Here is a 22,469-nt window from a genome sequence, read left to right as displayed (position 1 = left end):
ACAGTGTATCTTCTGCATTTTAAGTTGACAGTTTAACAAGTACATTAACAATGCAATTCATACATACAATGACTTGAATAAGCGGGGGAGGGGGGAATAATGATTTTAAACAACTGTACTGATATAATAACTATCAGTATCAGCATTGTCTTGTCTTTTTTCATAGAATTTATATTTATCATCTATTTATATTTATTTATAAATGTTTTATTTGTAATACATTTATGTTTTATATACTTTGAAATATTGTATATTTGAAAAATCAAAGGTACGGTGAGTTCAGGTTGTAAAATGTCATGTGGTGCAACTTTTAAATTTTTTTTTGATGAATCAGTAGTTAATGATATTTATAAAAAATACTTTTTTACTTTGGCAAATTTATTTAAAAACCTTTTTGGAAAATAATAATACGTTAACTTATTCAAGTTTTATGGTAAATATGTTAATACCTTTAACTTGGTTACACCACATGACATTTATACTGTCTTTAAATTGAAACTTTTGAAAAAAAAAAAATATATATATATATATATATATTCTTTTTTAAACCGCATAAAACCAGCACGAATTGAAATTACCTTTACAAGTACTTGGCACATGTGTTTTAACTAGATTTTTTAAAAAGGATTAGTTCTTTACCGTGTCTTGGACACTCTTATTTGTCATTGGCCCATAGAATCTCAAGGTTGGCACTTTGAATCGAGAGCTTCACTTCAGAGAATCTTCAAACTTACGCTGGAGAATAACAGCTTCATATCTGAACGTGCAAATTTTATACTAATGATCTGTGGAGTGCGGTGCTTGCTTCCTGCTGAAACCGTAAGCTCTGGAGATTTTTGGTTCATTCTTTCAATTCCAGGCGATCCCAGCATTGTCGTCTCTGCATTTTGAAGAACCCAGACTGTCAGTCTCCTGTCAGGCAGGCTCCTGTCTCTTCCAGTGATATCCAACCCGTCAGCGGATGCACACTGCAAACCAAGGGCTTCTCTGACAACTTCATCAGTGGGGCAAAGTCAACTGATTCTTTGAGTCATTGCTTGTGTATGTGTGCTTTTTCTAGTTTTTGTAGTGTTGTAAAACCAAACGGGTTCACTCCACTGCACAAAGATGGTACATATACAAGAATATATTATATAGACTCAACGTTACCCTGACAGAGCCACAGAATGTCACAGTAAATTTGATCCAGTTCCCTTGTTGAGTTGTCATATTCATCCACTTCAACTGTCTATACTCACATTGTAGGGGGCTCAAATATTGTTTAATATAGTTTTAACAAGACATGTTTGTCTATCTTTCAAGTTTCCCTCACAATCGATTCAACTTTACAATTTGGACCTCCCTATGCTGAACATTAAGATATTTTATGTATATTCTATAATATACGAACATTTTGATGGTAATCTTGATCCCTGCATTGGCATTTATGTTGTTGTTGTTGTTGTTTTTTTTAAAGTTGGGACAGTCCAGGCATTTAGCTGTGCATGAATCCTTGGTAACCATTTTTCTTTCCATTTGTTGTCCATTATTTGACTTTAAACAAGACTACACCAGGCCCAGCCAGTCATGATTGGATGTTATCCTCAACACCAGGCCCCAACAAGTGGCCATTAAATCTGTTACTGGGAGGTTTCAGCATGTCATGTTTTGTGAGACTTGTAATGAAGTATCAAATAGTCACATCATCTAATGATAATTTCACACCAACAAGGGACTTCTGTGCTTACTCAAGATCGTGAGCGATAAGTGTCAGTTTCTGCCGGTGCGACCGCAAGAACAAAAATTAGGTTTCAAGATAATTAGTGAACTACTTTTTATTAAGTGCAGACTAGTTGTAGAGTTATTTGCTATCAAACCTGCTGTCCTGCATGCCTATTTAGTGAATCACATACAGCAAATCCCCATGACTCAGATGTAAGGTCTTTTATCTCTGTCTCAACCAGTGTTTTTAGGCTGAACTATGTTCATCTTAAGTGCAGTATTCTAGTTTTGCTCACTTTTAGCTGAATTACTAGTTCTGAATGGAGGCTGTATAGAGTGATGACCATGCATCATGTGAGCAGACACGGCAGACATTTAAAGGGACAAATTTGTTATGGTTCTCTTTAAAGTGACATTTCCACACATACAGTATTGTATTACAGCCATAGGCAGCAATGGTAGCATACTACCCATCTTTAAATTCAGAATGTCAATGGGTTAAGCTGTTTAATAGCATTATGAATGCATAATAATTTCATAACTTTTATCTTTTTGCTCTACGCTAATGCTTTTCTGCTGCTTAGCTAACTTAAAATTGCACTATTTACATTAAGCAATGTGTAATTCTACAGTCTGTGGTATCCATTATAAATGAACTTTCCAAAAGCATAAACCATGTCACCTTTACTAGTTTATTTATGTATTTATTTTACATATTTGATCATTTACAGATTTAAATAGAATTTGGTTTGTTGTTAAAGTGAGATTTTAACTTTCAAATGTTGTCTTTAAAATTGTTGTAGGTTCAGATTATGGGTACGATTAAGGTGTGGGTCCAACAAACAAATAATTAATAATAATAATAATAATAATAATCAGGTAAAAACAGTAAAACTTTAATACTAAATGAGAACGTGATTTTTAAAACTATAACACATTTTTCACAATTTCTGAATATTATAAACAGCATTTGTAACTTTTTTTTTTCTAACATTTTTAAACAATTTGAACATTTTATAAGAAGTGTGGAAAAATCACTTTTTCTGTATGCTTTCCTAAAGCTCAAGCAGGAGAGCAAGGTGCTGGGTTCGTTCCTATCAAAATTAACATGCATGAACTGATTAAAATTTACACCGTCAACACTGTTGACGTACATGTCCATTTTTCCGATAAAAGCATCTGCTAATGGCATAAATGTAAATGCCCTCAGAGGGTAGTTGAGAAACGGACATAAAATAAAAACATTCTTCTGATGTATTAAAGGGATACTCCCCTTTAAAATGAAAATTCTGTCATCATATACTCACCCTCATGTTGTTTCAAACCTTTATGAATTTATTTCTTCTGCTGAACAGAAAGGAAGATATTTATAATAATGTCAGTAACCAGACAGTTTCTGGTCTCATTGACTTCCATAGTAGGAAAAAAATACTATGGAAGTCAATGAGACCAGAATCTGTCTGGTTACTGATATTCTTCTAAATATCTTCCTTTCTGTTCAGCAGAAGAAAGAAATTCATAAAGGTTTGAAACAACATGAGGGTGAATATATGTTGACAGAATTTTCATTGTAAAGTGGAGTATCCCTTTAAGTTGAGTTTGTGCAGCTCTTTTTAACCGTGAAACTTTCAAATTGACCTGCAAACATAATCGTAATATAAATTTCATGCACATTCCACAATGTAGGTGAATCAGTATTTAATCAAATACTGGTCAAATTGATCCACAATATTTTATAACTGGTTAAATTTCACCTTGCTGACAAGACTAGCTAGTACTGGTTAGTGTTACTTTGTTGCTGATCTACTGATAACCTAACTTGGCCATTCTCACTTTACTGGTGAAGCTGGCCGTCCCTCATGGTCTCTTTGATGAAGTCTTGCTGGTTAAGCTTGATAAGATGCCTGGTTGAGAACTGGAAACACATGCTGGTGCTGCAGTTTAACTTTAACCGTTGCTGTTGTCTTCAGGGACTGAAGCCATCGACTGAGATTCTTTTCTTTTTGGATGCGTAAACCCTCCCGAACACGAGTCTTTAGATGTTCGTTTGGTGTCAGTGATCAAACATGGTATTTTTAGTTCCGTTGAATCACAAACAAACAAAACTCCCTATAACCCTCCAACTGTCCCAGATATAGAGTCTCTTCTCAGTTGTGTTGATGGCAGCAAGGCTTTCCAGTAGGGAGTCATCCCTGCGGACTTTAAATGGTATCGCTGGAGGAGAGAACAGGAGGCTGTCAGCGCTCTGTATGCGGGAGAGTGGAAGTTCTCTGTGCTGCCTGTTTCTCTTTTCCTTCTCCTTTGTTGAGTGTTACAGGCTGGCACATCTGTTTATGGCAAGAATCAATAGACAGGGTAAAGAGGTGGAGGGTTTATATCTGTCTTTCCTCAGAATGTACTTGGGAAAAAAAGGAGTTTGAGTGCAATTGTTATATTTTCAATGACAATATACCTTTATGGTTATGTCTAGATAAGAAAATGCATAGAAAAGTGTAATAATTTGAACTCTTGTTGGCTGATTTGTTAGTCTTGTGACTTGGAGTAGATATCTAATAGTTAAAGGGTTAATTCACCCAAACATGAAAATTCTGTCATCAGTTACTCACCCTCTCATCCTTCCAGATTTGTATAAAATCAAATATAATGAATGTAACAGTATACACATGAGAACAAACCTTAACGTTTTAACTGTTGTTTCATGTAAACTGATATGCGTTGATCAGTGTTTTTATGTAAATACAAGCTTAAATTAAATCTGTTTTTCCATAAAGCGATTGTGTCTCTTCAGAATACTGCTATATTCATATGAATCTCTTTTACGATCTCTTTATGAACTGTTAATGTGTTGGTGGAAGTCCCGTTCAAGAAGTTTAAACGATAATAATTTTCATTTTTGGGTGAACTAATCCTTTATGGAAAATAAGGTTTTCTCAAAACATGTGAGATGTTTGGATGAATGTTCACACTGCTCTTTTCCATACACGCAGAAATAAAAGAATAATTCATAAAATCACTATGATATTGTAGAGAGGACCCCATGATGATGTCAAGGTCAATAAGTCGCTGTTAAAATTTTATTTAAGATTGTAAAATGTCATGTGGTGTGAATGCCCAAAAATCCAATATTTATGAATTAATATAGTTCATCATATTTGCAGAAAATACTTTTTACCTTGAAAAATAATGTATTCAAGTAAAATATGATATTTTGAACTTTTACTTTACACCACATAACATTTTTAGTGTAATTCGAGTTAAAACGTTCTTGAAAATTGTATAAAAGATTTTCAAATCGTATACTAAGAGTACATTTCTAAGCACTTGACATGCATTTCAAAGTAGATTTGTTTTGTTTTATTCATCCAGGACACTGTTACGTCAACGACCCACCTGAGTGTCAGTCGTTCAGCTGAGAAGCCCCTGAAAATGTCTCCACAAATTTTCCAATGGAAAAAAAAAATATTTTTACTGTTTAATTGGGTGGATAACTTATAACCTGATTTCCGTTTACATCAAATTAAATAGGCCATCTACCCTGACGAAGCTCTATTACACTGCATGTAGATGGGGCGGCGGGGGGAGGCGGAGCGTCCGCTGAGAACCGCCCCGTCGTTCCGCCCACCAGTCCACGCGTCTGATTGGACGTCCCCCTAACACTCATCATCTGCGTCTTTAACATACTCTAGAGCTGCTAATAGGAGTGAATGATTGAGAAATGTGTCAGTGTTCCTCATTATCTCTCTCAGTGCTGTTGATTAGTGGAGGTCTGACACGGCTCATGTTGAGCTGGCTGACTGGCCTTCTCCTTCCCTACTGCTGTAAATAATTAATGCTCCATGTCAGTGCCTCCCCGAGCCCTGTCGTGGGCTATGCCCTGTTCACTGCGCCAGCTGCGACCTGCTTTAAGCGCAGGGGCTTCCAGAAGCTGGTCATGCTACATTCATGTTGAGCTGTTTGTGTGGCTTAACTAGGTTAGAGTAGCTGATTGTGGCTCACCTTTGTGAGTCATTCATTAATATTAAACAAGCTGAGCCTGTTTCATTATTAGACCCTTGTTTGCACAGTAGCAGATATGTTTTTTATTATACTGTTGATTGATTTTACCTATGGTTTTTTGCTACAGTGTATGTAGTGGTTGCAGTTAGATAGACATTTTATATTTTCACTATTTAAGATGTGCTTGTTTTTGAAAGCTAATTGAATTAGTAGTGTTTGCTAACTAATATCGCTGAGGTTTTCTTCATAAATTCAGAAACAGACCTTGAAAAAGCATTGCAAGAATTTTCCAATTTTAGGGTTGCACTGTACATTGTTCCGTGTTGTTATTGTTAACTTAAACTATTAAGTAAAATTGAAATAAAATATAAATATTAAATGGAAAGATTTTGACTTGAAATTTTTCAAATGAAAATTTTAAATGTTGCATTGGCAACTAACTGGAATGAATTATCTGAAGTGCTAAAATGACTAAATTAAAGCTAAATAGAAATACTAAGAAACTAATACAAAAAAAGTTGAAACAGTATTTATCAAATTATATAAAATGATCATTTAAATGATATGCATTAATATTATATTTATTAATATTTATTTAATTATTAATAAAATAAAATAAAATAAATTAAAGCTACATAAAAAAAATGAAAACTTGAAATATAAAATTAACAAAATCTAATGACAGTGACAAAAGCACATAAAATGTACAAAAAAAAATACAAAAAAAAATAAAATAAAAGCTAATTCAAAATATTAATGAATACTATAATCGTGTAATATAATATAAAGTGACATTGGTACCAAATTTGCTATCTGCTACTATTACAGATTTTTATTTATTTATCAGTATGTCAATATTGTACATTTTTAATTTAGTATGTTAATTCTTCAAACAATATAACGTTTTATATGTTATATAAAAATAATATAACAAATCTCAAAATTAATTTCCATTTTTCATACCGTACATTTCCATTTTTTTCATATCGCACATTTATTATAACGTTGTATAATGTGCTGCCTCAATCGACTTATAGCATTTAAAAGGATTCATTTTAGTTTTTAGTCTTTTATTTTTTAATTTAAGCAAAATGGTATCGAATTTTAATCTGTCATTTATTGATTACCAGTCATAACATGCAAATATGTATTTCCTTACCAATATAAGCCAGAATTATAATATCAGTAGATTTCTAGAATTTTTTTTTTTTTTTTTGTCTAATACTAACACTTTATTCCTCAGCAGATTCCACATATTTGTGTGCATGCATATATTTAGAGCAGTGAGGTTTATTAGATGCATGTTTCTCACCGGGAGTTTTAACACAAGCCGGTCACCATATCACTAGTCATCATACGGATCTGTGTGGGGGTATCTGGATATCAGACACCTCTGACTTGTCTCCCCCTGCCTTAGGGGACACCAACATCTCTGACTCATTCTTCAGCGTATGTGGGTGATGTACGCAGCTTGCGGGACATCTGCTAACTGTAAACCTGTCAAAAGCAGTCTGGCACCCAGTGTACAGTACTGTACATTAACTCTGTTTTACATTCTTTTCACTTACATTATCAAAGAGAATTTCATCAACAACCCATTAAGAAAACGTAATTGCTTCTAACTTGAGAGGGCGGAAGAAAAGACAGAAAGCGCCTCTTTCCTTTTCAAGCACGCCCACTCAGTAAAGATCTTATCAGTCGCCTCGAGCCTGCGGTTTCATTACTGTGTCCTCCCAGCCTGACGGTAGTTGGCATCTCTGTGAAAACTCCATTCAGAGAGCTCTTGAACTCTAGTGTAGCTGTCCTAATAATATAAACTTATTAGAGTATCTGCAAATATGTCAAGGGCGATTGTTATCAGGACAGTTTTAAAAGGTGTTTTTGAGTGTGATTTATGACAGTGGTTCTCAACACGTGGGTCATTGTCCAAAAACGCAACAGGGCAAATGCAACTAAGCATATGTTATGCAACACTGTAAAAAAAAAAAAAAAACTGTGAAAAGTACAATCAACTTTTTGAATTATATGAAGCTGACTTATCCTAATCTTGTATGACTTATAAAAAAAGTGGAAAATTACTTAACTTATTTTGATGAGTTAAAGCAATGTAAAAAAAATATTGTCATAACTTATTGATTATATAATTTTTTTTTATTTTTTTTTACAGAGAATTAGGGCATTTTGTTGTTAACTAATCATATAATTTCATACAATCAACAAAATCAATTGGCAATCAACATTTAAAAGAAAATATTTAAGTTATATTTTGTTGTTGACATCAAAGGCCTTTAGTCCAATCCATGTTTGTTTTTATTTTATTTATTTATTTTGTCTGTGTTATTTGTTTATTTTAATTTGTTGTTTAGTTTTATTTTGTTTATTTTTTTTAGGTTAGTTTTAATTTAAAACATTTTTTGTTTTGTTTTTTATATTATTTGTAGTTTTGTATTTCTTGTCAACATTGCTAATTTGTCATGTATTTTCATATATCAAAGTTTGCAAGCATGGTAGCAAATCAAATTCTTTAATTAGTGTTTCTCAACCAGCTTTGATAGCAGTCTTCAGCACCAGTAGTACAAAGCACTGACTCAGTTAAGTACATCTATCAAAAAAGCTGCTTGATGTCGCTTCCATTGTATCGGATATTTGGTTGTATTAATCTTTTGCACTTTGGTCCCTTCCATCTGTGTCAAAGCCTCTTCAGCCAATCGGATTGTGTCGGTTAGTGGGGAAAGCTGATAGCATTTCAAAGCCGCCTCTGTAATCACTAGCTACCATGTCTAACTCTCGACTCTTCTCATTACGGTGATTGTCCATGGTTTCAGTCCGAAACACCTACCTTTCTGCGTGAAGGCCCCTGCGGCCTTTGAGAAGCTGCTATTAACAATTGATTGAATGACGAGTCACACGAGTGAAGGAGCTAGTTATATATAGTAAGGCTGTAGAGGTTGAAGTGGCTCTCTTGTCTTGGTATGGAAAAAAAAACTGTGCACCTGACAGCTGGGCGCATATGGTTTTGTTTGGGGAATGCATTCGAAACCAACACCAGTGAAATGTTATGATTATTGATACCACAATACTTGGTACAATGATACTCTACATAAGGGGCCGTTATCACGTGAATAGTATACTCACCAAGACGGGCACTTTGACATATTCTGTGGCTACTATGCTTTAAATGTCTCTTGGCACAGAGCACCAGTTTTAATAAAACTATAGGTTTCAGTCCAGTCACTTTTTAATTTATATAGCTTACTTTTACATTTTCGCTGCTAAATAGTTTTAGAGGATTGATCACACACTTTGGCCAAGACACCTTTAAATATATTATTATTCTAAACTTTTCTTTTCATTAACTTCAGTAGGTACAACAAAGGATTTAAGGAATCGTAATTGGTTGCTTTTTTCTACAGAAGCTGATCTCTATTGATGTCCAATTTTGTATCGATCATTGGGAAAGGTCTTTGACATGATTTTTGTCAAAGAGCCAGGTGTGGCTTGCGAGCCATAGGTTCCCGACCGCTGCTCTACATCGTTGTCTATTTTAGAATTGACTCTATTTTAGTAATGCTAACAGTCATGCTAACAGTGACATTGCCTAAATAAATTTGCGATTCCAGTGGTGTCTACTGTCCAAGGGGGCACGGAAAATCTTCTAGGCTGTGTCACAAGAAGCCGTTTGTCATTAAGCTGGACAGAAGGGCCCCGTGATTAACAGAAGGCCTTACGTAATGTTACGATTCAGATGTCCCGCTTGATGAATGTCTCTCAGACTCGAAGGTTAGCGCGGTTTGAATGAATCTTTCTCTGCTGTTTTCTCTAGTTAGCTGGTGTCCAGTGTCTGTAGCGTTGGCCTCGTCCCCCAGAGCTGTTTGATTGGCCTCTCTGTCTTTAGGTTTAAGTAGGGCACTGCAATCCAGCAGGGATTCAATACCAGCGCTCCATTCACTCCAGCTCTGACTCCCCCAGCCGGCCTACAGTGAGGCTGCAAATTATGCAAGGCAATGTGTGTGCGTCAGCTTGGCCTGAACGCAGCCCAGTGTGTTGGCCTCGTGTGCTGGCCCGAGTGTCTCTCCGCCTGCTTCCCGAACACTGCAGATGAAGCCCTGAGAGAGATCGGAGAGGGGAAGGATGGTGTTTTCATTAACTTCCGCTGCCTGGTGTTTTACATTAGCACCAGATTCACAACAGGTCTCATCAACACTCTGAAGTGCCTGTTTTTTTTTTTGTTGACGTAATGTATTGCTTTGTACTTTTACATTTTTTTTGGGGGGGTGTTTTTTTGGACTCCTGGTTTGGCTTCAGAAGTGGAAATCTAGTAAATGATCTAACAATGCTTTTGAGGAGATGCTTAAATTGCAACGGACCATTACCGTAATTCCACCTTTTTATAAAAAGGTCTGCTATTTTCATTTATGATAATTAGCCCACATAATGCTATTTATATGTTTTTATTGGAACGCTGAATGTAATTTTCAACAAATTTACCCCAGAGGCTGCAAACGTTGGAAACGTTTTCCATTACATTAACGGCTCTATTTATGACAAGAATTTCAGCAGCCTTTAATGTATCCTAAATGTTGCATGCACAGTTTTGTCTGTGTATATATATATATATATACTATTCATTTCTAAACTATTCATTCATAAACTATTCATTTCTAAATAAAACCTTATTATATAAAAGGTTTTATTTAGAAATGAATAGTTTATGAATGAATAGTTTAGAAATGAGTAGTATGTATATATATATATATATACAGACAAAAAAGAAAGAAAACTGCATGCAACATTGAATATGAATAGTTTTTTTTTTCAGCAAAGACACACTAAATTAAGTGACAAAGACATTTAAAGTTAAAACAAGATTTCTATTTCAAATAAATGCTGTTCTTTGGCACTTTCTATTAATCAAAGAGTACTGAAAAAGTATTGAGTTTTGAGCAGTGCAACTGTTTTCAACATTTGTAATAATAAAAATAAAAAAAAGGTTACATTTTATTTTAAGGTGTCATTCTTACAGTGTAATTATATATTCAAGTACTGAGTAATATTAAGCAACTACATTTATTACTATAGGGTTAGGGTAGGATTAGGATTTGGTTGAGGGTTAGTTGCATGTAATTATGCATAATTAACTGTTATCACTATGGTAAGTACATGTAACATATGTAACGAGGACACTGTAAAATAAAGTGTTACCCAATTTGCAATATAACTTTTTCACTGTGCGACCTTGGTGAGCATAAGCGACTTGCGATATATATAGCAGTCATGCGCCATTTAATGTTGCACACTATTATTAAAAAGCCTCATTCAATAATTTATATGAGTTAATTTTCTCCTTGTGATAAGACATACATTTCTCTCTCTCTTTCTCTCATCATATTGAGAACAGTACCAGATGATGAAATGTACTAGTTCTCTCTCTCTCTCGTGGGAATATTCAGTTTTTGTGAAACTCTAAGTATATATAAGGCACACAAATGTGAATGGAAAGTGAAAATACATTACATATTGTAGCACATGTTGGAAAGATAAATGGCTCTGCCTGTGTCCGTATTTGTTGGGGCTTGTTAAATGAAAATTTGCATGCTCAACAGTCTTTTTGTGTTGTACAGTATACAGCACATTGTGTTCTCTCACTCTCTGACCCCTTACTCTCTCTTTATTTCTCACCACTCTCAAACCCAAATACTTTCGTGTTACTTCCACTTTTCTTCCATTGCTCTGCCCTCTCCTTTCTCTCACTTGGTCTCAGGGGACCCCCATTGTCGCACAATATAATTGAATCCCTTTTTTGTTCCATTTTCTCTAATTTTCATTTTCACAGGCCTCTTTACGCCTCCCAGCATCAACCCACATCTTCAGTTATATGACCTCTGAACACAACCCCTAAGCCTTCTCGCTTTCAATTATCTCTAATTAGTCATTCAATTTTTCAGGCCGTTGTAAAGAGCCATTAAAGACTGTATTAATTGATAAGGAATTTATTTTAGAGATTTTTTTAAAAGATGCAAGCTGCCAAGGTGAGTGTTTTCAGGCCAAACGAAAGGATAAAAACCTCCCAAATTCTTTTAAGTCCCTCATAGAGTCATTTTAACCACAAGTACCTAAATGACTGATTGATTCCACATGAATCTCTCTCAGAAGAGCAGTTTGGCTTGTTTGCAAATCATCAGGTGCTCAATTTTATGACATAATGATTCTTAACTGCAAGTTTTTGAACTGTTAAACAGATCTCTATCCACTGTCTTTCTCAAAGCACATTAGAAATAGTTGGCACAGTGTGCTGTTTAACCTGTTCAGGAGATAACTCAATATGATGTTTTTCATTGGTCCACCTCGTTATATGTCGCAGTGAAGCGAAGTGTGTTCATTTGTCAAGCCTACCTAAAGATGATGTGTCCTTTGAGCATTTTCTGAATCTCTAATGTTGACGTTTTCTCCGTTAGGTGATATGCATTGAGGATGAGTGCTGTCGGGGAAAACTCATCGGACCCTGCCAGGTCAGAGGGTCAGAAGCGTAAGGAATGCCCATCAGACCTCCTGGGCCCAAGGTAACTCGCACATCATGCAAACTGAACAGCAGGTTACAGTGAACTCTGAAACTGCATGCTTTGCAGTATACACATTTTTAGTTTGTAGAGTGAGTTTCTCAGTGTCTACACTACAGCTGAACTGCAATAATCTTGAGCAGGCCTCCCACTGGTGGAGCTCATCCTAGATAATACACGTTTCTATATAAAGCCCTTTTCCACTGAGTCAGGAAACATCAGTCTGTATAATTCATTCATAGGAAGTAGCTATGCACGCCCTCTGTATTGACAAAAAATTTTCTGTGCAAACTGCTGAAGATGCAGAGCAGCAAATTGAAAATGCAACCTGTTTAAGGTGGCATAGAAGGAGCTCTGGAAACTGTTGTCTATTTTAGTGTGAAACACAATGCAGAACAGAGGGTCTTGCTGCAATGATTGTTTAGATTTGTTTTAGGTGTGATGCCGTAGAGGGTTGTCTAAAGGCTATTCACATGCTCAAATGTGACATGTCACCTTAAATGCAATGCATCATCCAAAGACACCCAGAAGTGTGTGTACAACATTTTAAAATATATCGCAGACTGAATGAATGAATGTGTGTGAATTTTCAACAATTTTTGGGGGGATTTTCTTGATTTATTGTTGAAGGTGGCAAATTTGTTACAAATGTGTTTGCTTTGATGAATTTATGCCAAATTTCTCTTTGCCAAAATAATAGAAAATAAACTGAGGAAACCGTGATATTTTCCAAAGCAGTCTTAACCCGTAAAATGGTAACACTTTACAATAAGGTTCGTTAGTTAACATTAGTTAACTACATTGGTTAACATGAACTAATAATGAACTGCACGTATACCGCATTTATTAATCTTTGTTAATGTTAATTTCAGCATTTACTAATACTTTTTTAAAATCTTGTTAATATTAGTTAATGCACTGTGACTTAACATGAATTTACAATGAACAGCTGTATTTTTATTAACTAACGTTAACAAAGATTAACAAATAGGTTGGTTAGTTCATGTTAGTTAATGCATTATTGTACCTTATTGTAAAGTGTTACCAGTACATTTCTTAAAGCATGTTAAGTGCAGGTCTGATTGTATTTTTTGAAGTTGTATTTTTTGCTCTATAGTCAGAAATGTTTTTTTGTTTCTCTTCACAGTCCCAAACGAAGCACTGAGAAACGCAACCGGGAACATGAAAATAAGTACATAGAGGAGCTTGCAGAGCTGATTTTCGCAAACTTCAATGACATCGACAACTTCAATGTCAAGCCTGACAAATGTGCAATCCTAAAGGAAACCGTGAAACAGATTCGTCAAATTAAAGAGCAAGGTAAGAATCTGATGGACTCTTCTTTGAACTCACATAATTACTTGTCTTTCTAATAAATTTACAAATCAAAATGCATGACAAATGTCATAGAAAGTTCAAGATTACCCCATATTAATTATAAACTCTTGAGGTAAGAAGTTACAAAACATAATCTCTACATAGTGCTACATAGCATATTCTGACCCTTTGCATTAAGCTAGAAGTTATTAGGAACTAACACAGACTTTGGACATGTGTAGGCATTTTCAGGTTGTTTGTGAATATGTTTGGCCTCTCATCAGATCTTGAGAAAGAGCTTTGTCAAATCAGCCATAGATTTCAGATTGGCTTTCATCAGGTGCCTAGACAGATTAGCATCATGCTAACTGCAAACTGACTGTTGCCACAAACAGAAACCAAACACAAGATTTGACTAGATTTGTCATATTTTCCAGTTGTTCTGAGTTATCAGGGATTTATCAGTTGATTCGGGACACATTTGCGCTTCTTGTGCAGTGATTTGGATTCAGGTGCAGTGCTTGTTAGCATGTTGTGCTGTTAAAATGCTATGCTTTTAGTTACTTGATAAGTTTCACCAGAGTGCGAATTACCCCACCATAATTGGGGGGTACTGCTTCTTCACTTCTTCTATGACCATCATGGTCCACTACTATATCAATCCCCACCGTGATCGCCAAGTGCAACATGTGTTGTGCAACACACATACAAGGTCTAAACATGCGACAAACTGATAATCAGTAGGCTACAGAATATCTCATTGTTATTATATATCCAAAAGAGAACTGTTTTGATCAACTCCCAAAAGTTAGAAGTTAAGTGCACTGAAAGACCATTCTAATTACTAGTAAAAGTAATACCTTTACAAGAAGCCTATTGCCTATTTCAGGGTTTTTCCTGGCTCAAAATGAGGTGGAGGTGGTAAAATCATAATAATGTATTTTAATAATAAGATAATTAAATGTGTATTTTTTTGTAGATCATCATATAGCCTAATGTGTTTCCCACATTTTTTTGTTGGTGGAGCTTGTTATCTCTAGGGGGGTCCGGGGGCATGCCCGCCCCCCCGTAAGAAAATTTTGTACATTTTAAAGATAAATTCATTAATCTGGTGCACTTTGAGTCACCCGAATCCACTATTAAAAATAAATAATCCACCCGCAAACCGCCCATATTCTTTGATTTAGATATCTGCATCTGATCATCACATTACAATTATTCAAATTCTTAGTGTTAAGCATGATAATATGGTAACATATCACACTGAAGTAGGCTGATTTAAAATGAACATTTATTTAAAATAAAAGTTCTTCTTTTGGCAAAATTACATTTCCTTAATAGCCTAAACAGAGGCTTTACTCCCTTCAAGCTTAAATTGTCAATGTTTCATTACATCACTGTTTGAAAACACTCAGAATAATTTGTTGTACCTTTATAAAGGGCATTTTCACCTAATTTTATTAAATGTATGCTCCATCTTTCATTTCAAATTCTTAAATTTGATAAATATATTAAATTAAAATAATTAGACACTAGGCTGTTACCAATACAATTGGTACAAATATACATTATAACTGTATTAAATTAGATTATTTTAAATATTTTTGAATATACAAATAAGGAATTTTGAAAAGAATGATACTTTATGAAACTAGCGTTTTGTCATTCAACATTGACACTTGCTTGAGAAGTTGAAGTCGTTCTCTATCTCCGTTGCTTAGCCACGGTGGTTAAAAATGGTACGGTCCACAATAGGGGTGTCTAAAAAATCGCTTTACATTAAAATGTTTCTACAGTGAAAATAGGAGTTGACTTGTATTGTAACTGTAATTATATTTTTTCACAATATCAGAAAAATGATCTTACCCCCCCAAAACTGATATTTCTGTCCCTTTGGGAGGTACTGGGTCTTCATTGGGGGGTATAGTACCCCCTGTAATTCGAACTATGAGTTTCACCGATGAATATGAGCGCACACAGAAAGCCACCTAAACAGTCTCTCTCTTGCGGCTTAATGTGCTTTTAATAACACTATTTAGCATCAGACACATCCCGCAGTTAAGCAACAGTAGACTGCATTTTACAACACTTACTTTTAAGTTTGGGCTTTTAGGGAGAAACGAGAGCTCACCGCTGTGAAAGGAAAGGTTGGATGTAATGCGGCACAATAATCTTTTTACCTCGATTGTCTTGTTTTCATAATCGTTGGAAGCCAAAATCGAAAATCAATTACGATTAATCGCACAGCCCTAGTACTTTGGTCATCCAGGTACTTTGTGTTAGGTAAACTAGTTGTTTTTCAAATACTATTTATTCGGACATGCTATGTTGCCATAGTGTTTTCCGCATAGGCCTACTATATAGTAGGGAAGTATATGATTTTGGAAGCAGAATAAGTGCTAGTTTGACGTGTGTGTATCTGCATTGATTCTGCCTGGGCTGTGATGGAGATTGTTTGTGATGTACTGCGCTCTGGGTTATGTAATGCTGAGCAATGGTCGGCGTCTGCTGTGCCGTCCCTTACCCCTCCTTCACCTCTCCTCCACTACGCTCGATGCCACACGGGCACAGCATCACACACTGCTCTAACACGGTTTGTACAGTCTCAGACACAAATGGGCCTGTTTTGCCTGTAAACACGGCCTTAAGTGTTGAGTGCAGCAGTCGGGATTTAATGTTCTTCACATTTTATTCAGACCCATAGCAACAATTGTCTCTCTGAAGAGATCATTTACTTTCATTGAGAGGTAGTCTGGGGATTGTATATTGATATACATATAATATGTATATGTATGGAAACATTATAAATATATTATAAACATTTAGCACATTTTTACTATTACAGCTCTCAAGGTTAACTAATCGTGATTAGTGTTGATTATAGCATTATATTTAGATCGTGGCACGAAAGGTTGCAGTGCTAAGCATTGTAGCCAATCACAGACATGTTGAGCGCGTGAATGCAGTAATCTCATCATTGCAACACGATTTCTGCACACAAATGAATGCTTTCATCATAACTAACAGAGCAAACACAATGTAATTAAGAGATTTGTTTATTATAACTTGATTTTTCAGTCCAGAACTGATAAACTTGCGCTGTTTGATTGACATCTTCAGCGATTGTAAAGGGAGCGTTCTCTGATCGCTTTCTATATATAATATAATCACAGTTTAAATTATTTTCATCCTACTAAGAGAAACAATGTGAAGTTGACTGTTTAGTCACTGGTTTGATTTACTGACACAAACCACAATAAACGATTTTGAGACAAAGAACATCTGACTGTACATGAATCATTACATATCAGAAATCACTGGTGATTATGGTTAGACACGTACACATAATCATATATAGCAAACGATCTAACAAAGCAATAGTAACACAGTAAAAACTTTAAATGGATAATTCACCTAAAAATAAGAAACATATCCTCACACCTAAAACTCCATGACTTTCTTTCTTACACAAACTGCACAGGAACTGACAGCCTCAAGCTGTGGTCACATTAGCAAAATTTTGTGGGTCATTTGTCAATAATGTAGCTACCAATTTGAACCCGCTGCGAAATCTGCGTGGAGAAATATTTCGCCCTCACACAGAATTCCTCTTTGAAATTGACTGGATTCTGATCGCAAAAAATAGTTAAACAGAGGTGAATGTGAACGCACCTTCATTCACTCTTCACTTTCATTAATGTTTTTCTTTTCCACACAAAGAAAGTGAATGGTCACTAAACTGTCAGTTTTTGATTCCACAGAAGAAAACGTTGAGTGAATGTTGTTGCCTATGCAAAAATTGCCATCATGATGTGAAGGTGTTGTGATTGGTTGCCAGGGTGTTGCTATGTATTTGCTACAGTGCTCTGAGTAGTTTTTTGTGCATTGCTATGCGATTGATTGGGTGTTACGATATGGCTGGTTGCTTACGTTTGCTTGCTGGTCAAAATATTAGCAAACCTTTTCTCAGCAAGTTGTGATTTGATTGTATAATTCACGTAGTACAAAAAGAGTGCAAGATGAGCATGTGCAATTATAATATGCTATTAAGCTAGCTATGCTTACAGTTTTCAGTTTTCTTCCTGTTTGTATAGAAAACACAATTTGATGGACATTTTCCTGAAAAGGGTGTTTTCATTGTGTAGGTCATGTGCTAGACATTTAATGCCCAAAACTTGAGTTTCAAAACTGGATTATTCTTAATTATACCAGTTTAATTTGTTCATTAGTGAGGCAACGCTTATAAATTTAGAGATTGGACAACACCCAATAGATGACGTGATCTGGAATCCTCCCATGGAGAGTCATCATGACCTAGTATCCATGATCAGGATGTGCATTGATTGGTCGAGAGCAGAGTCTTGGGCGGGGCTTTGAATTGTGACTGATAGGGCAGATCCTAAAGGCTTCTAGAAACTCCATCTGCTGTTGAAGTGATGGTGTGACCTGATTCACAGCTTTTCTGGAGATAAAATTGCTTTTTTTTCCTGTTTGACGGCGATTGGCTGACAGAAAGGAAACCTTTTTGCAGCCGAGTTTGAAACGAGAGAGGGAATGAGTTATTACCGGACCTCTGGTGCAGCTGTGCTGGTTTACCAGTCCCTGCTGGGCACCACAAAGACCTGCTGACACACAACACGCTCACATCCACTCATCATCAGGAGTGTACGCATGCGTATCTCTCCCAGACACACATGCACATGTACGGAAAGAGCAGCGTTTGGAGCATCCCAGAACGGCCTGAGAGGGAGGCTGATGGATGGCCCTCTCTCTTTGCCATATGGCTACCCATCATGCCAGCACAGTTTGCCTCTCTATCGTGTCCTCTGTGAGCCTAATGCATTCACTGATGATCCCGAGGACTGCTCCTTTTAATGGATGGATACAGACCGGAAGTTAGATTGGTCTTGGGGAATTGCGGGAGGATGTTTCACTGACGGCAGGAATTGTTAGTGTTATTTTAGTATTTAGTAATATTTAATTATATTTTCAGTTTTCAGTTTGTTTAATTAATTAATTTTAGTTATGTGCTTTTGTCCTTTTTAATATTTTTTTTTTTAGTTTTTAGTTTTTTTAGCTTTATTTTTAATTCAGTTTTAGTCATTTTAGTACTTCAACTTATCTTATTCAGTTAGTTGCAAAACTACATTTTTAATTTTTATTCATGTTTAAGTTTGTCATCTGCTATTTATATTTTATGGTATTTGATTTGATTTAACAATAACACTCCACTTCAGAAGATGCTTTATCACCTCACTTCATTCACTTATCGTGTTATTCAGAGTTGAGCCACTTTCCCAGCATTATGTGGTCAAATATCACCACAAAAATAATAAAATAAGAAATTCTATTTTGCTTAAAGAAAGGCTTTTTTTTTTTTCTTTTTTTTTTACCAATTAAAAATAATGAAAATGATTTAAATGGCAATAAAACACAATTGTCAAACTTTTCCATTAACCTTTATTTACAATAACAATTCAAAATTATTTTGCATTTAATTACCGACAAATTCTTTAACTTTTTATTCTGTGATTTTGTAAATAACACAAAAAAAATATTTCCCCTACAAATTAAAATGTGTTATTATTTGTATTAATATTTGTGGTGAAATGTGTCCCAGTTCTTTCTGAGATGCACTAATTTAGCTCCATCGTGAGAGCTTTGCCGACGTTGTTTACAAATCATGTCATTTTGTTGGGGAGAACGATGTTCTCCATTCTTTATATAATGGTTTGTTTGGTGTCTGTGTGTGTGCGCGCATGAGTGTATTGACGGTTCCATTCATGTCCAGGCTGCTGGCTGCATGGCTGTTATGTGAGGCTTCACATGCACCCATTTAGCCTGACAGCTTCTGCCTCATGTGTTGCTAAGGTCCGGATGCGTGCCATAACAACATGTCTCAACAAGCGCACGGCAGTATGAAAGAGTGAGAAAGGGGTTTAAAAAGGTGCGTGTGTGCAATATAAAATGAAACGCTTTAGTGAGCAGGGAGAGAGAGAACTGCCCTTTCAAGAAATGCTAATATGCTCAAGCTAGCAAGACCTCATGAAGTGTCTTTAATGTAATTTGAAAATAAAACACTTAAACTCTGCAGGGTCTAAAGAAGGGTTTTAGGTTCTTATATGGAAATGTTGATGTTTCCAACCGAGGACTGAGTTTCGTACCAAATTACCGAATTCACTTAGTGGGGAGACAGAGTTTGCAGTGCCAATTTATGCTTAACTTGTCCTCTATTCAAGGAGAAAGGAGACGGAGGTAAAACTAATGCTCCTAATTGTATTTCAGGATGTCTGCTATCAATACAAATTAGAATAATGCAACTATAACTAAAGGCAATAGAAATATGAGGTTAGCAAGGGGTTAGTTCAATCATTGAAACAATATGATGTCCATCAAATAAAAGTATCAACATAAATGAAAGGAAAAACACTTTATTAATGTTCTGTGTCATTCCAAAGTCTAATTTTACTGCACATTATTTAAAAAACAATTTGTTTTAAGAAATTCTGTGAAGACTTTTTTCCTGCTTTTGTGTTTCCCATTGAGACCAATGTAATAGTATTTCCTGCATTTGGAGGCAAGGCTTATCACTATGGTTTGAAGCTCTGCCATTTAATAATTCATGGCAAATCTTAATTTACTTGGTTTTATACACTGGCAATTCATCAACATGAATCATGTTTTAGACTTGCTTTGACATCAAATTTGCAAAGTATATGACATGCAAAATGTATCTTTTCTCATGTGCATCTCAGTCACAGGCAGCTGTACATGATCTTCCTTTTCCCAATATGTGATCACATGACTGTAATTGTGTACATCCTATTCACCCTTTGACTTTTAACATAAAATAGTAAAATTATAGTGGACGGTGATGTTGATCATATTTCCGTTTTCTCCCCTGTAGAAAAAGCTGCTGCAGCCAATGAGGATGAAGTGCAGAAGGCTGATGTGTCGTCGACAGGCCAAAGTGTTATTGACAAAGATGCCCTTGGACCAATGATGCTGGAGGTGGGTCTGTTGTGCTGTGTGTTTACTAGGTTACACAGAACATGCAGGCAGACGTGCACGACGAAGAGCCAAGCGTTAACCATGTATGGCGGACGGAGTCGTAGAATGCCTTTTTGTATGTTGTGTTAAAAAATTTGGCAGCCATTTGATGATTAAATCTCCAAATTCTTCCATCCTTTTGCTAAATAAAGATCTCATGAGCTGACAGTTGAGAAGCACAAATTTTGACATGAAAAACATGCTCAAGCATAGTGATGCGTTTCTATGAAGCAGTGTTATTTTAGTGTTATTTGTATACTAATATAATAGTATTTATTATTAATATTTTAACTTAATTTTAGTTTAGTTTTAGTAATTTCGGTGTTTGCTTTTGTCATTTTTGTTGTTATTATTCATAATATTTTTCAGAATTTCAGTTTTAATTTTAGAAATTTTAGTACTTAGTAGTTTTTTATCATTTTTCATCTAAGGGTACGTTTACACAACAATGATGTTAGCCTGGGTTTCCCCATGCTGCCTTGCGCGCAGCGCGATTTTATTCACGCTGCTAGGCAGCCTGGATACCATGGACCAGATTTTCCCCTCAAAAAGGGAACCAATCACAGAACGGGGAGGGAGCAGCAAGACGATGACTACGTCTATGCGACACACCGAAGCAGTTTGTTTATATCTATGGATCCAACATGGCAGCAGACGCGAAGTTACCTTTCGATGCAGCCTTAGATAGTGTTCTAAGTAGTTTAGAACGCAAGTTTATTTCGTCTTCTTCCTCGTCGAATTTCTGTCGCTCTACATACGTCATCTGGTATAATTGAAACGATTGGCTATGAGCTACGTACAGGCGCATTTGATAGACATTCGTAGCGCCCAATAAACGGCTCTGGGCATTCGTAAACCACGCCTCAAATACGAGAAAATGAAAATGTGGCTACAATGATGTACTAAAAATGTAAACGTTTTTCCTTGGTGGTTTTGAATAGTTTCGCGTACAGTCAAAATGATCCCCATTCACACGGATCCGCGAAAACGACTAAAAACTCCAGGCCAGTAGTTGGCGATGTCACTAAAGAAACACTGCGCGCTAGGGGTTTCACAGACTAGTCGACATTAATGATCTGGCATGACGATTTAAACTTGACGTTGACTAGTCACTGATCATGGCCTATAGAGGGCGCAACAGGATAAGAAATCTACTTGATAAGAGTCCACTTATTGACAAATAAATGCATACTCCGAGCGCTCCACAAGATATGTTTGATTATACCATTTGGATGCTCAAAGTTGATCAGGTAAATGCACATTTTAAACAGCTTATTGTACACGTAATTAGGTTTTAAACTAATGCGCTGCTTCATTGTAACGTACACACAGACAAGACAGTAGCTTGCACATCACGTACGGGTCGTACGCACACAGAAACATTCAGTAGCGTAGAAATGTATCGTCAACACAGTTCTGTGATTTATCAATTAAACAGCTTAAAAACTGAAAAGTTCTAGCATATATTTCTTAGTAACTAAAACCCACATCTTCTCTATTAGTAGAGAGACGCTGCCAGGTAGAATCGCTCTCTCACTAAGGCATTCATATAAATGAAATCTTTACTCTACTTTATCTGTATGTGATATTATCTTTATCTGTATTAGAACGAACAGAAATCTGTGAGAAGTATAACGACCCAAAGACAAAAGAACTAATAAAAATAAGCTGTTCTGCAATAGCCTTGTGGTCAGCGCTGTCATATGCCATAGATGTGCACAAGGCAATCCGCATTTGAGTCTCAGCTTGAGGTACAGGCTTATTTGTTAATTGATTATGTCATCAGCAACTAGTCGACTCAACTTTAATCCAAAAATGCCGACTCAAACAAACCTAAAGTTGATTCGT

General features: G+C 35.8%; 1 protein-coding gene across 5 annotated transcripts in view; it reads left to right on the top strand.

The window, feature by feature from the left end:
• Nucleotides 1-22,469, top strand: part of ncoa2 (nuclear receptor coactivator 2) — a 96,358-nt gene that overhangs the window by 29,741 nt on the left and 44,148 nt on the right. For all 5 annotated transcript variants that reach the window (XM_084399145.1, XM_084399147.1, XM_084399144.1 and 2 more), the window contains exons 3-5: nt 12,153-12,257; nt 13,402-13,574; nt 20,479-20,582. In XM_084399145.1, coding sequence (XP_084255271.1) covers nt 12,169-12,257; nt 13,402-13,574; nt 20,479-20,582 — 366 coding nt within the window. In that variant the 5' untranslated portion in view covers nt 12,153-12,168. The remainder of the gene's footprint in view (nt 1-12,152; nt 12,258-13,401; nt 13,575-20,478; nt 20,583-22,469) is intronic.

Source organism: Rutilus rutilus (assembly GCF_951802725.1).
Source record: "Rutilus rutilus genome assembly, chromosome: 24".
NCBI classification, from domain to species: Eukaryota; Metazoa; Chordata; class Actinopteri; order Cypriniformes; family Leuciscidae; genus Rutilus; species Rutilus rutilus.
The sequence above is the reverse complement of the archived record's forward strand: the minus strand, read 5'-3'. Positions and strand labels throughout refer to the sequence as shown.